General features: G+C 46.8%; 1 protein-coding gene across 3 annotated transcripts in view; it reads left to right on the top strand.

Moving 5' to 3' along the window:
* The window catches only part of LOC106603483 (drebrin), a 111,335-nt gene that overhangs the window by 66,614 nt on the left and 24,068 nt on the right, over positions 1-20,653 (top strand). For 2 of the 3 annotated variants that reach the window (XM_014197240.3, XM_014197242.3), the window contains exons 2-4: positions 15,179-15,234; positions 16,781-16,893; positions 19,226-19,315. In XM_014197240.3, coding sequence (XP_014052715.1) covers positions 15,179-15,234; positions 16,781-16,893; positions 19,226-19,315 — 259 coding nt within the window. The remainder of the gene's footprint in view (positions 1-15,178; positions 15,235-16,780; positions 16,894-19,225; positions 19,316-20,653) is intronic. The other variant, XM_014197241.3, reaches the window with a different exon arrangement.

Genomic DNA, 20,653 nt, shown 5'->3' with positions numbered 1-20,653 from the left:
TTAGATGTTCAGGAGTCTTATGGCTCTGTTTTGCTGAAACATAATAAATAGTTGGTGTGCCTGATCTGAATATGGGGCAGCGTGAGTGTGGCTGTGTGGCTTTACTGTACATGTGCTTGTTTTGATGAGGGTCAGATGGTGTGTGTGTGTGTGTGTGTGTGTGTGTGTGTGTGTGTGTGTGTGTGTGTGTGTGTGTGTGTGTGTGTGTGTGGTGTGTGTGTGGGTGTGTATGTGTGTGTGTGCATCTGTGTTTGCGTGCGTGAGCGTGTGTGTGCTTGTGCGTGCGTGCGTGAGCGTGTGAACATATGTGAACGCAAGTGTGTTTGTGTGTCATTGAACTTCACTTTGACCAGCAGTCTCCAACACACCCTTGGGGACATTGTAGCTCTTCCCTGAGGGGAGGAACCAAATAACACTAACACTTGCCCTGATGTCCCCTTTGCCTCAGGAAGATTCAACATACAGTTGAAGTCGGAAGTTTACATACACCTTAGCCAAATACATTTAAACTCAGTTTTTCACAATTCCTGACATTTAATCCTAGTAAAAATGCCCTGTCTTTGTCAGTTAGGATCACCACTTTATTTTAAGAATGTGAAATGTCAGAATAATAGTAGAGAGAATTATTTATTTCAGCTTTCATTTCTTTCATCACATTCCCAGTGGGTCAGAAGATTACATACATTCAATTAGTATTTGGTAGCATTGCCTTTAAATTGTTTAACTTGGGTCAAACGTTTCGGGTAGCCTTCCACAAGCTTCCAACAATAAGTTGGGTGAATTTTGCCCCATTCCTCCTGACAGAGTTGGTGTAAATGAGTCAGGTTTGTAGGCCTCCTTGCTCGCGCATGCTTTTTCAGTTCTGCCCACAATCTTTCTATAGGATTGAGGTCAGGGATTTGTGATGGCCACTCCAATAACTTGACTTTGTTGTCCTTAAGCCATTTTGCCACAACTTTAGAAGTATGCTTGGGGTCATTGTCCATTTGGAAGACCCATTTGTGACCAAGCTTTAACTTCCTGACTGATGTCTTGAGATGTTGCTTCAATATATCCACATAATTTCCCTTCCTCATGATGCCATCTATTTGTGAAGTGCACCAGTCCCTCCTCCAGCAAAGTACCCCCACAACATGATGCTGCCACCCCACGTGCTTCACGGTTGGGATGGTGTTCTTTGGCTTGCAAGCCTCCCCCTGTTTCCTCCAAACATAACGATGGTCATTATGGCCAAACAGTTCTATTTTTGTTTCATCAGACCAGAGGACATTTCTCCAAAAAGTATGATCTTTGTCCCCATGTGCAGTTGCAAACCGTAGTCTGGCTTTTTTATGGCAGTTTTGGAGCAGTGGCTTCTTCCTTGCTGAGCGGCCTTTCAGGTTATGTCGATATAGGACTCGTTTTACTGTGGATATAGATACTTTTGTACCTGTTTCCTCCAACATCTTCACAAGGTCCTTTGCTGTTGTTCTGAGATTGATTTGCACTTTTCGCACCAAAGTATGTTCATCTCTAGGAGACAGAACGCGTCTCCTTCCTAAGCGGTATGAAGGCTGCGTGGTCCCATGGTGTTAATACTTGCGTACTTGTCACGACCGTCATATGAATAATTGGACCAAGGCGCAGCGTGAGTAGAGTTCCACATTTTAATAATAGTGAAACTTCCAAAACAACAAAGATATAATGATTGTGAAATACGTAGTGCACATAGGCACTCATACAAAACAATATCCTACATAGCAGGTGGGAAAAAGGACGCACTAAGTATGGTCCCCAATTAGAGGTAACGGTTATCAGCTGCCTCTTATTGGGAACCATACACACCCACCAACATAGAAATATAATACCTAGAAACCCCCCTAGTCACGCTCTGACCTAAAACACCATAGAGAACCCCCGAGGGCTCTCTATGGTCAGGGCGTGACAGTACCCCCCCCCTAAAGGTGCGGACTCCGACCGCAAAACCTGAAACTAGATGGGGAGGGTTAGCGTGGGCAACTAGCGTCGGTGGCGGCTCCGGTGCGGGACGTAGCACACGCTCAGACCACGGATCTGGCCATGGAGCCGGGCTGAACGCCGTGGAAGGCTCCATGGCCAGATCAGAGGAAGGCTCCGGCCATGGAGCGAGACTGGATGCCGTACCTGGACTGGGCACCGGCGCAGAGGAAGGCTCTGGCCATGGAGCGGGACTGGACGCCGTGCCTTTACTGGGCACCGGCACAGAGGAAGGCTCCGGCCATGGAGCGGGACAGGACGCTGTGCCTGGACTGAGCACCGGCGCAGAGGAAGGCCTCGGCCATGGAGTGGGACTGGACGCCATGCCTGGACTGAGCACCGGCGCAGAAGAAGGCTCCGGCCATGGAGCGGGACTGGACGCCGTGCCTGGACTGAGCACCGGCGCAGAGGAAGGCTCCGGCCATGGAGCGGGGACTGGACTGGGCATCGGCGCAGTGGAAGGCTCCAGCCATGGCACCGCCGCAGGAAGCTCTGTGCCGTGGACCGTCACTGGAAGCTTCACTATCATTAAAATGTGGAACTCTACTCACGCTGCGCCTTGGTCCAATTATTCATATGACGGTTGTGACAAGTACGCAAGTATAAACACTGGAAGCTTCGGGCCGTGGACCGTCACTGGAAGCTCTGGACTGTGAACCATTGCTGGAAGCTCTGGACTGTGAACCATCGCTGGAGGTTCCATTTTACATTTACATTTTAGTCATTTAGCAGACGCTCTTATCCAGAGCGACTTACAGTAGAGAGCATACATTTTTTTTATTACATTTTTTTAAATACAGGCCCCCTGTGGGAATCGAACCCACAACCCTGGCGTTGCAAGCGCCATGCTCAACCAACTGAGCTACAGTGGGTTCCAGCCTGTAGACCTTCGCTGGAGACTCCGGATTGTACACACGCACTGGTGGACGAGTGCGTGGAGCCGGCACAGGACGTACCGGCCTGGTGCGTGGAGCCGGCACAGGTTGCACCGGACTGATGGACACGCTCCTCAGGGCGAGTGCAGGGAGCCGGCACTGGACGTAACCGGTCTGGGAAGCCGTACTGGAGGCCTGGTGCGTGGAGCCGGCACAGGTTGCACTGGACTGATGACACACTCCTCAGGGCGAGTGCGGGGAGCCGGCACAGGACGTACCGGGCTGGGGAGGCGCACTGTAGGCCTGGTGCGTGGAGCCGGCACAGGTTGCAATGGACTGATGACACGCTCCTCAAAACGCCTGCACTGCAGCATACTCCTAGCCAACATCTCTCTCCGATATCCTTCCTCAAACTGCTCTATCGACTCCCAGACAGTCTCTGGCTCTCGGCTCGGCCGACCGCCCCTTATGCCCCCCCCAAAAAGAATCTTGGGGTTGCCCTTGGGTTGTTTGTGGCAACGGACCCCGGCGTCGTCGCTGTCCTCCTTTACTCCTCGGCAACTCCCGCGAAGGAAGGGTCTCGCATCCACCTAGTATCTCTTCCCATGACCAACTCTCTCCTTCACCTCCTGGGCACGCTGCTTGGTCCTGTCTAGGTGGGATATTCTGTCATGACCGTTGTATGAATAATTGGACCAAGGCGCAGCGTGAGTAGAGTTCCACATTTTAATGATAGTGAAACTTCCCAAACAACAAAGATATAACGATCGTGAAATACGTAGCGCACATAGGCACTTATACAAAACAATATCCCACATTGCAGGTGGGAAAAAGGACACACTCAGTATGATGAAACTTCCGACTTCAACTGTAAATGTAAAGCCCTCCCATAGAGACCCACTCACTGTGATTGACAGCTGAGGTGCCCCTGGGATCAATCTGTTAATACACACAATCAGTGTTCCAATCTCAAAATTCCTCCCCATCCAAAAGGATATGAACTCGCTGAGCCAGTGCTAGTCAGCCACACAGTTACATTTACATTTTACATTTAAGTCATTTAGCAGACGCTCTTATCCAGAGCGACTTACAAATTGGTGCATTCATCTTATGATATCCAGTGGAACAACCACTTTACAATAGTGCATCTAAATGTTTTAGGAGGGGGGGGGGGTTAGAAGGATTACTTTATCCTATCCTAGGTATTCCTTAAAGAGGTGGGGTTTCAGGTGTCTCCGGAAGGTGGTGATTGACTCCGCTGTCCTGGCGTCGTGAGGGAGCTTGTTCCACCATAGGGGTGCCAGAGCAGCGAATAGTTTTGACTGGGCTGAGCGGGAACTGTGCTTCCTCAGAGGTAGGGGGGCCAGCAGGCCAGAGGTGGATGAGCGCAGTGCCCTTGTTTGGGTGTAGGGACTGATCAGAGCCTGAAGGTACGGAGGTGCTGCATGGTCTTGTAGTGGATGCGAGCTTCAACTGGAAGCCAGTGGAGAGAGCGGAGGAGCGGGGTGACGTGAGAGAACTTGGGAAGGTTGAACACCAGACGGGCTGCGGCGTTCTGGATGAGTTGTAGGGGTTTAATGGCACAGGCAGGGAGCCCAGCCAACAGCGAGTTGCAGTAATCCAGACGGGAGATGACAAGTGCCTGGATTAGGACCTGTGCCGCTTCCTGTGTGAGGCAGGGTCGTACTCTGCGAATGTTGTAGAGCATGAACCTACAGGAGAGGTTCAGCTTGAGGTGGTGATCCGTCATCCACACTGATATGTCTGCCAGACATGCAGAGATGCGATGCGCCACCTGGTTATCAGAAGGGGGAAAGGAGAAGATTAATTGTGTGTCGTCTGCATAGCAATGATACTAGAGACCATGTGAGGATATGACAGAGCCAAGTGACTTGGTGTATAGCGAGAATAGGAGAGGGCCTAGAACAGAGCCCTGGGGGACACCAGTGGTGAGAGCACGTGGTGCGGAGACAGATTCTCGCCACGCCACCTGGTAGGAGCGACCTGTCAGGTAGGACGCAATCCAAGCGTGGGCCACGCCGGAGATGCCCAACTCGGAGAGGGTGGAGAGGAGGATCTGGTGGTTCACAGTATCAAAGGCAGCAGATAGGTCTAGAAGGATGAGAGCAGAGGAGAGAGAGTTAGCTTTAGCAGTGCGGAGAGCCTCCGTGACACAGAGAAGAGCAGTCTCAGTTGAATGACCAGTCTTGAAACCTGACTGATTTGGATCAAGAAGGTCATTCTGTTAGAACTCCTCCACCTATATGACCCATCTTATGACCCATCTGTCACCAATGGGAGTGCCGTGTCGTGACTATCATTAATGTGTTTGACTGTTATTTTATAAAATAATTACATACCACATTCAATTATTACGTGATTAAATTAATCATATAACAATTAATTAAATAGTAATCTGGGTCACCACGGGAAAAGTTATTTAATGAGTTACTATCTCCCGACTAAACTCTTAAGATATAAATATCTCTTTCATCAGTCACAGTCAATTCATTCATTCTTTTTTACCTTATCAGTCTCATTCTGAATGTTGCAAAACTCTTGGATATCTGCACGAACCCTAGAATAAATGATGAACCAGCAATATACAAATTGGCGTAATTATTTATGTACTAACTAACTAAATAATCACACAGAATTACATAAACACACAAACAGGATACCTTACACATTGATTACTACACAATGCAATGAAAAGTCCCTAGTGGACTAAACCAATATGACGGCCTGAACACAAAATGGCGGATTCAAAAGAGAGGGAAAGGTAGAGCCAAAGGAATTCCACTATCGTACATACAGCTGATAACTATCCTCATGGAAATGCGAATACTTTGCACATGAACGGCCGCTCATTTGAAAGAATTGCAGTGTGCATATTTACGTCTGTATGTCTTTGCTGTCTCTCTGTTGACAACGCTCGATCCATCTACGGGGAGTAATTAGACAGAAAGTCTCTGGTTGTGTAAGTTTCTGGTTGTCCAACAGAGGTCACCATGTCCTTTGTAGCTGCAGCTTCTCTGTCTCGGAGTGTCTGTTAGACCGAATCTTCCAGAGGAGGTGTTCGTTAGAATGGATCTTTCAGAGTACCACCCGGTGGTTCTCTGTCGAGTTTACTAGACAAAAGTACTTAACCTCTATGGGACCGGCGGGACGAATTCGTCCCACCTACGTAACAGCCAGTTGAATCCTGTGGCGCGATTTTATTCTGAGTAGATAGCCCGGCATCACAGGGCTAGCTATTTAGACACCCGGCAAGTTTAGCCTTCACCAAAATCCCATTTACTATAACAAAAATGGTCTTACCTTTCCTGTTCTTCGTCAGAATGCACTCCCAGGACTGCTACTTCAATAACAAATGTTGGTTTGGTCCAAAATAATCCATCGTTATATCCGAATAGCGGCGTTTTGTTCGTGCGTTCAAGACACTATCTGAAAGGGTAAATAAGGGTCGCGCGCGTGGCGCAATTCGTGACAAAAAAAATCTAAATATTCCATTACCGTACTTCGAAGCATGTCAACCGCTGTTTAAAATCCATTTTTATGCCATTTTTCTCGTAAAAAAGCGATAATATTCCGACCGGGAATGTCCATTTAGCTAAACAGAGGAAAGAAAACAAAGCTTTCGGTCGACGCGGGCATGAGCCTGAGTCTCGCAGTACTGTAACCAGCCACTACCCAAACGCGCTACTTTGTTTCAGCCAGAGCCTGCAAAGCCACGATTCAACTTTTTGCCGCCTTCTGAGACCCTATGGCAGCCGTAGGAAGTGTCACGGGACAGCTAAGATCCTCACTCTTCAATAAACAGAGACAAGAAGAACGACACCTTGTCAGACAGGCCACTTCCTGCATGAAATCTTCTCAGGTTTTTGCCTGCCATATGAGTTCTGTTATACTCACAGACACCATTCAAACAGTTTTAGAAACTTTAGGGTGTTTTCTATCCAAAGCCAATACTTATATGCATATTCTAGTTACTGGGCAGGAGTAGTAACCAGATTAAATCGGGTACGTTTTTTATCCAGCCGTGTCAATACTGCCCCCTATCCCCAACAGGTTTACCTCTCTGGGCCAGTGGGACGTTTGCGTCCCACCCTATTCAACAGCCAGTGGAATCGCGTGGCGCGAAATACAAATACCTCAAAAATGCTATAACTTCAATTTCTCAAACATATGACTATTTTACACCATTTGAAAGATAAGACTCTCGTTAATCTAACCACATTGTCCGATTTCAAAAAGGCTTTACAGCGAAAGCAAAACATTAGATTATGTCAGGAGAGTACCCAGCCAAAAATAATCACACTGCCATTTTCAAAGGAAGCATATATGTCACAAAAACCAAAACCACAGCTAAATGCAGCACTAACCTTTGATGATCTTCATCAGATGACACTCCTAGGACATTATGTTATACAATACATGCATGTTTTGTTCAATCAAGTTCATATTTATATCAAAAACCAGCTTTTTATATTAGCATGTGATGTTCAGAACTAGCATACCCACCGAAAACTTCCGGTGAATTTACTAAATTACTCATGATAAACGTTGACAAAATACATAACAATTATTTTAAGAATTATAGATACAGAACTCCTTTATGCAAACGCTATGTCAGATTTTAAAATAGCTTTTCGGCAAAAGCACATTTTGCAATATTTTGAGTACATAGCTCAGCCATCACGGCTAGCTAATTTGACACCCACCAAGTTTGGGACAACCTAATCTCAGAATTACTATTAGAAGAATTGGATTACCTTTGCTGTTCTTCATCAGAATGCACTCCCAGGACTTCTACTTCAACAACAAATGTTGTTTTGGTTCCAAATAATCCATAGTTATATCCAAATACCTCCGTTTTGTTCGTGCGTTCAGGTCACTATCCGAAGGGTAACGCATGAGCCCATTTCGTGACAAAAAAAATCGAAATATTCCATTACCGTACTTAGAAGCATGTCAAACGCTGTTTAAAATCAATTTTTATGCTATTTTTCTCGTAAAATAGCGATAATATTCCAACCGGACAACGTTTTATTAATTCAAAGAGAGAAAGAAAAAAATGCCGAAGTCTCGTGAATGCGCATCTCCAGTGTCACTGTCCCCAGGCAGGCCACTTACAAACTCTGCTGCTGTACTTTGCCCAGAGACAGGAGACACGTCATTCCGCTTTCTAAAGGCTTTAGAGAGCCAATGGAAGCCTTAGAAAGTGTCACGTAACAGCACAGATGCTGTAATTTTGAGAGAGATGCAACAGAAGGACAACAAATTGTCAGACAGGGCACTTCCTGCATGGAATCTTCTCAGGTTTTGGCCTGCCATATGAGTTCTGTTATACTCACAGACACCATTCAAACAGTTTTAGAAACTTTAGGGTGTTTTCTATCCAAAGCCAATAATTATATGCATATTCTAGTTACTGGGCAGGAGTAGTAACCAGATTAAATCGGGTACGTTTTTTATCCAGCCGTGTCAATACTGCCCCCTATCCCCAACAGGTTAACCTCTCTGGGCCAGTGGGACGTTTGCGTCCCACCCTATTCAACAGCCAGTGGAATCGCGTGGCGCGAAATACAAATACCTCAAAAATGTATTAACTTCAATTTCTCAAACATATGACTATTTTACACCATTTGAAAGATAAGGCTCTCGTTAATCTAACCACATTGTCCGATTTCAAAAAGGCTTTACAGCGAAAGCAAAACATTAGATTATGTCAGGAGAGTACCCAGCAAAAAATAATCACACAGCCATTTTCAAAGGAAGCATATATGTCACAAAACCCAAAACCACAGCTAAATGCAGCACTAACCTTTGATGATCTTCATCAGATGACACTCCTAGGACATTATGTTATACAATACATGCATGTTTTGTTCAATCAAGTTCATATTTATATCAAAAACCAGCTTTTTATATTAGCATGTGATGTTCAGAACTAGCATACCCACCGAAAACTTCCGGTGAATTTACTAAATTACTCATGATAAACGTTGACAAAATACATAACAATTATTTTAAGAATTATAGATACAGAACTCCTTTATGCAAACGCTATGTCAGATTTTAAAATAGCTTTTCGGCAAAAGCACATTTTGCAATATTTTGAGTACATAGCTCAGCCATCACGGCTAGCTAATTTGACACCCACCAAGTTTGGGACAACCTAATCTCAGAATTACTATTAGAAGAATTGGATTACCTTTGCTGTTCTTCATCAGAATGCACTCCCAGGACTTCTACTTCAACAACAAATGTTGTTTTGGTTCCAAATAATCCATAGTTATATCCAAATACCTCCGTTTTGTTCGTGCGTTCAGGTCACTATCCGAAGGGTAACGCGTGAGCGCATTTCGTGACAAAAAAAATCGAAATATTCCATTACCGTACTTAGAAGCATGTCAAACGCTGTTTAAAATCAATTTTTATGCTATTTTTCTCGTAAAATAGCGATAATATTCCAACCGGACAACGTTTTATTAATTCAAAGAGAGAAAGAAAAAAATGCCGAAGTCTCGTGAATGCGCATCTCCAGTGTCACTGTCCCCAGGCAGGCCACTTACAAACTCTGCTGCTGTACTTTGCCCAGAGACAGGAGACACGTCATTCCGCTTTCTAAAGGCTTTAGAGAGCCAATGGAAGCCTTAGAAAGTGTCACGTAACAGCACAGATGCTGTAATTTTGAGAGAGATGCAACAGAAGGACAACAAATTGTCAGACAGGGCACTTCCTGCATGGAATCTTCTCAGGTTTTGGCCTGCCATATGAGTTCTGTTATACTCACAGACACCATTCAAACAGTTTTAGAAACTTTAGAGTGTTTTCTATCCAAATCTACTAATTATATGCATATTCTCGTTTCTGGGCAAGAGTAGTAACCAGTTTAAATCGGGTACGTTTTTTATCCGGCCGTGAAAATACTGCCCCCTAGCCCCAACAGGTTAAACAGCTGCAGACTGAATGTTCCTGTGTAGTCTTCAGAGTTTCTAACCATTTCGTACCTTTCAGCTCACGCTGTCGGTCACGTTGGTCTAATATAGAGCTTGAACCATTTTACACAACCGTAGCAACCCGGCAATGTACTGGCCTCTAGAGATTTAAATTCCTACCATTTCAACGTGCAGCCACACTACACGTTTTTCTGGTCTCGTAGATTCTAGCCATTCGTGACGTCCGGTTCAACACCGTCCGCCTGCTTGGTCTAATATGTTAATTCTTCACGAGGGGTTTTATGCACTCTGGCAAAAGTGGCATTCCATGACGCCAACATAATGTCTGTGCTCACGTGGGTGTGGTCACTGACTGGTTAAAACGTTATATGAAAAACAATTATCTAATTTGGAAGGCTAACATCACGTTACGTCTTCTCACAAATAGTTTCATATTTAATCATATAAGTTCCACAACATTTAGATGTGAATCTGATAACTGGGACGTATACATTTGTAGAGGTACAGTTATTTAGTTATACCGTCCTTCATGATATCACAAAACAACAACTGTTGGACATGTTATTCTTTAAATACCCATGGACCATTCCCAATGTTTGGATTCTAGAAATATTGTTTCATTATCCAGCCTTTTGATGTTGGCGTTTTGACGGGACGAATCTCCTTGTAACAAAATGTTTCTTTCACCTCCATCCTGCAGAGCCATAAAGCAGAGTTTCTACAAGGTATTTAGGACCGTCATAAAACAGCCAACTTCACCCCTCTCCCCCTCTGTGGGAGAGAGAGGGCGCTGTAGAGCGGACCCACTGTAACCTGATCCTTCGGATCCTCACAGGAGAGTCATGACAGGAGGTACATGTATTTGGGCTGAGCCACCCGACCTCATTTTAGGAAAAACAACCTGGCTCAGTCCCCTTTTATTGCTTTGTGTGTGTGTGTGTGTGTGCATGTGTACGTGCGTGCGTGCGTGCGTTTGTGTGTGTGTGTGTGTGTACGTGCATGTGTACGTGCGTGTGTTTGTGTGTGTGTGTGGACATTAGAGCAGGTTTCAACATACGAAACCTTTTATTAAAGCAAGATGTGGCGTCTGTATTGGATTCTTTTGTCTCTGCCGGCCGCTTCGGGTGGTGTTTAGGAAACGTTGACTCACCTTCCTAGAAGGGAAAAGCTTTGTCATGACAAACAGCCCTGATTGGACACCATGACCCTCCGAGAGCCAATCAGATTAGTTGTTTGTGCTGGGGCGAGCGTCGGTGTGATCATTGATGACATGGTTCAGAAATGAGTTGCGGGGGGTTCGAATGAAACCTATTTGACTGCTGACGGCCTGATTGGTCTGTCTTCCTCTCTTCTTCTCCTCTGATACCATTGATCTCTCGCTCCATCTCTCCATCTCTCTCTCTCCCTCCATCTACAGCATTATTAGCAGAGAGGACACTGAGAGACTCACACTAATAGGCTATCTGCTGGGTTTTCCACAGTGTTTCAGCTCTCTATCTACCATCTCTATTAGTTTCTAATTTCCTGTCTCTGCCCCATCTTCATCGTATCCCTTTCTCTGTTTCTATTTCTTGTTCACATTCTCTGCCCCCCCTCCCCCCTGGAGTCTTGTTTTCTTGTTTTTACTCCTCCTCTCTGATATTGAAGTGTAATTGGTCTATAGTGAGGGACTCTCAGTCCCAGCCCGCTCATTCCCTCTTTCCACCCTGGGAGACAATAGAAGAGGCCCCCAGCACCCTCGCTCTCACTCCCGCACCCTTCTCACTTGCATTCTCTCACTCCTTCACCCCCGCTCCCATGCATTCTCTCACCCCTACTCCCCTGCGTTCTCTCACTCTCTCACCCCTCTCACCTGCATTCTCTCACACCCTCACCCCCGCTCCTCTGCATTCTCTCACTCCTTCACACCCGCTCCCATGCATTCTCTCACCCCCGCTCCCCTGCGTTCTCTCACACCCTCACCCCCAATCCCCTGCGTTCTCTCACACCCTCACCCGCGCTCCCCTGCATTCTCTCACACCCTCACCCTCACCCCCGCTCCCCTGCATTCTCTCACACCCTCACCCCCGCTCCCCTGCATTCTCTCACACCCTCACTCCAGCTCCCATGCGTTCTCTCACTCCCTCACTCCAGCTCCCATGCATCCACTGACATACTTTGACCCTCCCCCTCTCTCCCTTTTCCTCTACATCTACTTACCCTTCTCTCTTCACCATCCACATACCCCCTCACCCCCACCCCCCTCTCTCATTTGGACACCCTTCTGAACCCCTCCCTCCTATTCGCCCCTCCCCCACATGTCGCTCTCTCCATCTCTCTCCCCCTCAGCAGTAGCCCCATGCCTGCTGTATGCCATGCAGTCTCTCTCTCTCTCTCTCTCTCTCTCTCTCCAGGCCCAGTGACATAGGCTCCACAGAGCAGAGCTGTTTCTAGGTCATGCCAGTCTTTTATGAATAATAAAAGGAGTCTGCTTTAAAGGGAATTATTTATAGTGCTACACGTGAACTAGCTTACACATTCTCTCTCTCGCTTTCTCTACCTCCAATTTCTGTCTCCATCTTTCTTTCGCTCTCTCTCTCTCCATGTCTATCTTTCTCTTTCACCCCTATCTTTCTCTTTCTTCCTCCCCCACTCTCTCTCACTCTCTCTCTCTCTCTCGCTCTCTCTCTCTCTCTCTCTCTCGCGCTCTCTGACTCTTCCTCTCTCTTTCTGTCTCTTCCTCCCCCACTCTCTCTCTCTCTCCCCGTATCTCTCTTATTTACTCTCTCTCTCCATTGTCACCCCGCATCCCAGTCTCCTCTCAGCTCATTGGCCCGGGTGTGTCCCAGACAGACTGTAGATGAGCTACTGGGTGTGGTGGGCTGGGGTGGGGAGAGGAGAGGGGGATGGGGAGGGTTAGGTTAGGCCAGCCAGAGAGAGGCCTGCTTAAAAATATCCCTGCTCTGCTATAGCTGCCTTATGTGGATGGAAATTGATACAAAGTAAGGAGACTGAAGGATGGCTTGAATACAACAGGCTTAATGATCTTTAAACAGTACTTGTATGGCTTCAATAATGTAAGAGGGAAAAGTGTAGGGGGAGTAAGTTAAATCTCAGTAAGACAAAAAATAATGGTGTTCCAAAAAAGGTGCAGTCGCCAGGACCACAAATACAAATTCCATCTAGACACCGTTGCCCTAGAGCACACAAAAACTATACATGCCTCAGTCTAAACATCAGCGCCACAGGTAACTTCCAAAAAGCTTTGAATGAGCTAAGAGACAAGGCAAGAAGGGCCTTCTATGCCATCAAAAGGAACAGAAAATTTGACATACCAATTAGGATCTGGCTAAAAATATTTGAATCAGTTGTAGAACCCATTGCCCTTTATGGTTGTGAGGTCTGGGGTCTGCTCACCAACCAAGATTTCACAAAATGGGACAAACACCAAATTGAGACAATGCAGAATTCTGCAAAAATATCCAAAAATAAGCGATTTCCAAACCTTCCATAACAAAGCCATCACCTACAGAGAGAAGAACGTGGAGAAGAGTCCCCTAAGCAAGCTGGTCCTGGAGCTCTGTTCACAAACACAAACACACCCCACAGAGCCCCAGGACAGCAACACAATTACACCCAACCAAATCATGAGAAAACAAAAAGATTATTACTTGACACATTGGAAATAATTAACAAAAAAACATAGCAAACTAGAATGCTATTTGGCCCTAAACAGAGAGTACTCAGTGGCAGAATACCTGACCACTGTGACTGACCCAAACTTAAGGAAAGCTTTGACTATGTACAGACTCAGTGAGCATAGCCTTGCTATTGAGAAAAGTCACCGTAGTCAGACCTGGCTCTCAAGAGAAGACAGGCTATGTGCACACTGCCCACGAAATGAGGTGGAAACTGAGCTGCACTTCCTAACCTCCTGACAAATGTATGACCATATTAGAGACACATATTTCCCTCAGACTACACAGATCCACAAAGAATGAAAACAAACCCAATTTTGATAAACTCCCATATCTACTGGGTGAAATACCACAGTGTGCCATCACAGCAGCAAGATTTGTGACCTGTTGCCACAAGGAAAGGGCAACCAGTGAAGAACAAACACCATTGTAAATACAACCCATATTTATGTTTATTAATTTTCCCTTTTGTACTTTAAATATTTGCACATCGTTACAACACTATATAGACATAATATGACATTTGAAATGTTTTTATTCTTTTGGAACTTCTGTGAGTGTAATGTTTACTGTTAATTTTTATTGTTTATTTTACTTTTGTTTATTTTTTATTTCAATCACTTTGGCAATGTCCCATGCCAATAAAGCCCTTACATTGAAATTGAAATGGAATTGAGAGAGAGAGAGAGAGAGAGAGAGAGAGAACCCTGCAGAGATGAGGAGAGAAAGGACAGCCGGTCTGAGAGACAGGACCGTTAAGGCCTGTACGGCTGGAGACCGAGGGAGAGAGGGAAGGAGATTGGAGACACAAGGGGATGAGGGGATGAAGAGAAACAGAGAGGGATTGAGACAGTCCTTCTGATGGAAGCCTCATGGCTGGCTGAACAGATACTACAGTACAGTATAAAGGAAGGTCAACCAGATTCACCTGGAAATGTAGGATGTAATCCCACTCACCTTCATTCACCCCTTGCCCGTGTGTGTACGTGTATTAGTACTTGTGTACGTGTGTGCATTATTACTAGAGTGCTGGTATGCGATGGTCCCGCTATAATCCAGGCGGAAGAGAGACTGTATTCCCACAGTCATTAATTAAACATGTTTATAATCTGCTTATTGTCTCACGTGTGCACATATCTACCTACACACACACACATCTCTCTCTCTCTGTAGAATTCTGGGTAATAGAGTCTCACTGCATTGCTCTATTCAGATAATAATTCTATGTCTCTATCTCCTGTCATTGTCTTCAGAATGGGAACAATAATACCAGCAGTTTAGCCTGAGTACATATCTATCTAATGCCGTAAAACTAGCAGAATGAATTGAAAAGGGATTCTAAAGCTAGTTCATTGCTCCAGGCGTTACATTTTTACACAGCTAAGTAAAAAGATGATGCCATTGTCTCTCCTATCCACTCCTCGGGACTAACAGCACCCGTGAACTGGTGTGTAGAGTATTGGCCTTGAGTGGAGCGCATTCCAACCCGTACCCCCTCCCTCTTCCTCCCCTTGCTCATATAGTTACCACTGTATGAATGTTAAATATAATCATACTGGAGAAAATTCTGGTGAAAGATAGTATGGCTGTTATGCTTGGATGCTGTGTTGTTCTGGAGTCTAATTGTCTGACGGTCTCTCTCTCTCTCTGTGTTTCTCTCATGCAGGGCCTTGTTCTCATATGAGGGCAACAGCAATGATTTGACCCTGGCATCATCAGGAGGTAAGCAAACTCCACCAGGAAATCTGAAGATGATTGATTGTTGTTCTGGTTTGTTTGTTTAAACTGTACTCTCTGTGCCTCTTGCATTGATAACATGTATTGAGATGGGGAAAAGAGCCTGCAACTGACTACTACTGGCTGTTTGGAGGGGAAATGTGGCAGTAGAGGGCATACTCATTAGCTTTGAGGCCTCCATTGAAGGTGACAGCCAGCCATTGTTGTCGGTGTGAACAATCACATGAAAAGGAAATGATGTTTTGTTAAGATGCTAACTATTCCATCAGGAAGGCATAATCATTATTACATTTTTGTACATTTGACATTTTAGTCATTAAGTCATTTACAGGAGCAATTAGGGTTAAGTTTTTTACCTAGTCGGCTCGAGGATTTAAACCAGTGATCTTTCGGTTGCTGGTCCAACCCTCTAAACTGCTACGCAAAGTTGATGACTATGCCTGTTAATAAAAGTGATCCATATTTCATATAGCAGTGCACGCATCTCCTCTCACTGCTCTGTTAATCATGTCTGCGAGACCAGCTTGGCCTGGTCTTGTGAGATCCACTATTAGTGGAGGGTTGGAACCTGGAAAAGCTCTGGGATACACAGCATCCCACACACAAAGCATGATTTATTGCCATGCCTATGATTGTGGTGAGGCAGACCTATCAGTCATCCTATTGGTGTAGAGTAAGTGGAGTGGACGGGCTGGACCAGTGAGACCTGACTCTGATTGGACAGATGGGGTTTGGAGTGTGTTTGTGAGTGTGTGATGGCATTGGTGGCAGCTCTGTTCACTTGCGTTGGAGCAGTCAGGTGTGAGTGTGGGCGTCTGTCTCAGGGGTCATCATGACCCTGTTCAGGACGCAGGTGTGTGTTTATGTGTCTGCACTCTAGTCCCCCTCCTACTTTACCCAACCACAGTCAGCGGTCCCTCCATCTCAATACCTTTACCATCGATGAGATTTTAATGTTTCAGCAGCTCATTGGAAGTTGCCTATTTACATTGGACATAAGCCTGCAATGCTACCAGACTGCAGCTCTCCTCAGTGTAAGTCATGAAGGAAATGCATCGGCCCACCAACCAGCCAGAACTATCAATATCAAGCTATTGAATGATTATATTGGATGGTAACGGTAAGGATCATATAGGGCAGACAGCTGCCTATGGTGAGACGTGAAGTGAAATAGAATGTGAGCTATCGTACAACCTGGCTGGTTCCACCAGGCCAGTTTGTGCCTGGAGCAGTATACCGTAGGAGAGCTGAACTGTGAGTCACTGAAGAGCACTGGGCCACACACATCATGTGGAGGAGGACAGAGCCTGTGTCAGTGTGGAACGGTCAGATCAGCCTTGAGAGTGGTAGTGATGTGTTTTTCTGTAAACACTCTACCTCTCATTCTTCTCATCAGTTGTTTCTCCCTTCCTCCTATTCCACCTTCCTCTCCCTCTCCTCGTCTTCCTCCTTTCCTCCTACTCTCCTTACCCCTCCTCTCTCTCCCCCTCTTCTCCTCCTCCTCCCTCCTCCTCCTCCCCTCCTCCTCTAGCTGGAGGTCTAGCAGAGATCACAGTGACCTTTGATAATGGCCGGGTCATGTACGGCTTCTGCAGCCTGAAGGAGCCCACGGCCGTACTGCCGCGCTACGTCCTCATCAATTGGGTGAGTGTGTGTGTGTGTGTGTGTGTGTGTGTGTGTGTGTGTGTGTGTGTGTGTGTGTGTGTGTGTGTGTGTGTGTGTGTGTGTGTGTGTGTGTGTGTGTGCGCATGTGTGTGTTAGTACAGTATATGTATGTCTATAAATGTGTGTTAGTACAGTATACTGTATGTATGTCTATAAATGTGTGCTAGTACAGTATATGTATGTCTATAAATGTGTGTTAGTACAGTAAACTGTATGTATGTCTATAAATGTGTTAGTACAGTAAACTGTATGTATGTCTATAAATGTGTGTTAGTACAGTATACTGTATGTATGTCTATAAATGTGTTAGTACAGTATACTGTATGTATGTCTATAAATGTGTGTTAGTACAGTATACTGTATGTATGTCTATAAATGTGTGTTAGTACAGTATATGTATGTCTACAAATGTGTGTGTACAGTACATGTGTAACTAGCTGTGTATGCCTCTATAGGTAAACTGTCAGTGTGTTTCCATTCAGTCTTCCCTCCCTCCTGTCAGTGTGTGTCCATTCAGTCCTCCCTCCCTCCTGTCAGTGTGTGTCCATTCAGTCCTCCCTCCCTCCTGTCAGTGTGTTTCCATTCAGTCCTCCCTCCCTCCTGTCAGTGTGTTTCCATTCAGTCCTCCCTCCCTCCTGTCAGTGTGTGTCCATTCAGTCCTCCCTCCCTCCCTCCTGTCAGTGTGTTTACCATTCAGTCCTCCCTCCCTCCCTCCTGTCAGTGTGTGTCCATTCAGTCCTCCCTCCCTCCCTCCTGTCAGTGTGTTTCCATTCAGTCCTCCCTCCCTCCTGTCAGTGTGTGTCCATTCAGTCCTCCCTCCCTCCCTCCCTCCCTCCCTCCCTCCCTCCCTCCCTCCCTCCCTCCCTCCCTCCCTCCCTCCCTCCCTCCCTCCCTCCCTCCCTCCTGTCAGTGTGTGTCCATTCAGTCCTCCCTCCCTCCTGTCAGTGTGTTTCCATTCAGTCCTCCCTCCCTCCTGTCAGTGTGTGTCCATTCAGTCCTCCCTCCCTCCTGTCAGTGTGTTTCCATTCAGTCCTCCCTCCCTCCTGTCAGTGTGTGTCCATTCAGTCCTCCCTCCCTCCCTCCCTCCCTCCCTCCCTCCCTCCCTCCCTCCCTCCCTCCCTCCCTCCCTCCCTCCCTCCCTCCCTCCCTCCCTCCCTCCCTCCCTCCCTCCCTCCTGTCAGTGTGTGTCCATTCAGTCCTCCCTCCCTCCTGTCAGTGTGTTTCCATTCAGTCCTCCCTCCCTCCTGTCAGTGTGTGTCCATTCAGTCCTCCCTCCCTCCTGTCAGTGTGTGTCCATTCAGTCCTCCCTCCCTCCCTCCCTCCCTCCCTCCCTCCCTCCCTCCCTCCCTCCCTCCCTCCCTCCCTCCCTCCCTCCCTCCCTCCCTCCCTCCCTCCCTCCCTCCTGTCAGTGTGTGTCCATTCAGCCCAGTGAAACTCAGGCAGTCTGAGACAGTCTAATGGGCTTACTGTGTCTATTGTTGTGACAGGCCCAGACATCCCCTCTGGCTACTGGTCTCTGTCACATTTTAGGATGACTCTAGAGTGAGATTTGGGGTCTCTTGTCCATTATTACAAACCTCCATTTTGGGTTTATTGTAGTTCTCAGGCACTGCAGTCGCCCATCAACCCCTCCCAAAAAGAAAACAGAAAATATATGTTTCCTGTGGTCGTAATAACTTCTAATGTGATTCAATTCAAAAGTTCTCCAGAGATGTGTTATTAACTAGGAGGTGAATGGCCCTGGAATTGATATTATTTGTATTATTTTATAATTCTGTAGCAGCAGTACCAGTTCAGTAGCCATGTGTTTGTATGCTTGATTATTATTCCACTATTCCTTTCATGTAATCAGTGGCCATTGTGTTGTTTTGAATAGGTCATGGTAATGTAATGCTACCAGGAATGTTCCTGTTGAGACACAATGCTTCATTCACTCATTATTACTACTGTTATACTGGACACAAAGACAACATTTTGAATAGAATACAAAGAGCACATCCAATCCTTTCAATGTGGTTACTTTGATTGATGATGATGATGTCGCCGGCGATGATGACACTACTACTGTATTCTTGAAGTCAGAAACACACAGTAGCTCTAACCCAGTCTCCTCCCTCCCTCTTCTCTAACTCTCTCTCCCTCTCTTCTCTCTGTCTCTTCTCCCTCAACTCCCTCAACTCCCTCTCTTCTCTCCCCCTCTCCTCTCCCTCCCTTCACTCCCTCTCTCCTCTCCCTCCCTCTCTTTCTTTCTCTCCTCTCCCTCCACTCCCCCTCTCCTCTCCCTCTCTTCTCTCCCTCTCTCCTCTCCCAGGTTGGTGAGGATGTGCCTGATGCCAGGAAGTGTCAGTGTGCCAGCCATGTGGCTAACATTGCAGAGTTTTTCCAGGTCAGTCTCACTGAGGTAAACCCAACTGCTACTCTTAAGACTTTTGAAACTGTTTGTTAAAACGGTGTATGTGTGGGGTGTGTGTGTGGTGTGTGTGTGTGGGGTGTGTGTGTGTGAGAGAGAGATGGAGATAAAGAGAAGAGTTTTTCTCCTGACTGTGAAGGCCATGGAGCTTAAGGAATCTCTAGACAGATTCCTTCAGTCAATTGATGTGAAGTGTCAAGCATCTTCTCCATAACAGCTCTTTTCACTGGCCATTCAGACTGATCTGCTTGCTCACACTGTCGGCTCTGGCCTTCGATTTAATGTGGGGTTAGCTGGTTGAAAATACTCTATCGAGCTGGGAGTTGCAGACACCTGTAAGGTACACACACAGACAACCAGACAGGACACACAGGCAGCCAGACAGGACACACAGACAACCAGACAGGACACACAGGCAGCCAGACAGGACACACAGACAACCAGACAGGACACACAGGCAGCCAGACAGGACACACAGACAACCAGACAGGACACACAGGCAGCCAGACAGGACACACAGACAGCCAGGCAAGACACACAGGCAGCCAGGCAGAACACACTGGCAGGACACCCAGGCAGGACAGCCAGGCAGGACACACAGGCAGCCAGGCAGGACACACAGGCAGCCAGGCAGGACACCCAGGCAGCCAGACAGGACACACAGACAACCAGACAGGACACACAGGCAGCCAGACAGGACACACAGACAGCCAGGCAAGACACACAGGCAGCCAGGCAGGACACCCAGGCAGGACAGCCAGGCAGGACACCCAGGCAGCCAGGCAGGACACCCAGGCAGGACAGCCAGGCAGGACACCCAGGCAGCCAGGCAGGACACCCAGGCAGGACAGCCAGGCAGGACACCCAGGCAGCCAGGCAGGACACCCAGGCAGCCAGGCAGGACACCCAGGCAGGACAGCCAGGCAGGACACCCAGGCAGCCAGGCAGGACACCCAGGCAGCCAGGCAGGACACCCAGGCAAACAGGAAGGACACCCAGGCAGCCAGGCAATACACCCAGGCAAACAGGCAGGTAGGCACACAATCTCATGCACGCACGCACTGTCATGGTTCTACCTGTCACCAGAGGGCGACAGAGACCGTCCTAGAGACATTAACGACACTCAGGTGTGTCCTATTTACTCATTATGATTTCCCTGTTAAAGAGGTGTGTTTTCTGTTGTCCTTTGCAGAAGCTTGAATTGTTTACTGTGTGTGGTCTTTTCCTGAGTAAGGTTTCAAGACTTAGTGTTTGTTCAAGTGTACTGTGATCCTGCGGCTACCGGTTCTCAGTAAAGTATTATGTTTATCCTTAACCACTGATTCCTCG

Source organism: Salmo salar, chromosome 04 (assembly GCF_965601325.2).
Source record: "Salmo salar chromosome 04, fSalSal1, whole genome shotgun sequence".
Lineage (NCBI taxonomy): Eukaryota > Metazoa > Chordata > Actinopteri > Salmoniformes > Salmonidae > Salmo > Salmo salar.
This window is presented reverse-complemented; position numbering and strand designations above follow the sequence as displayed.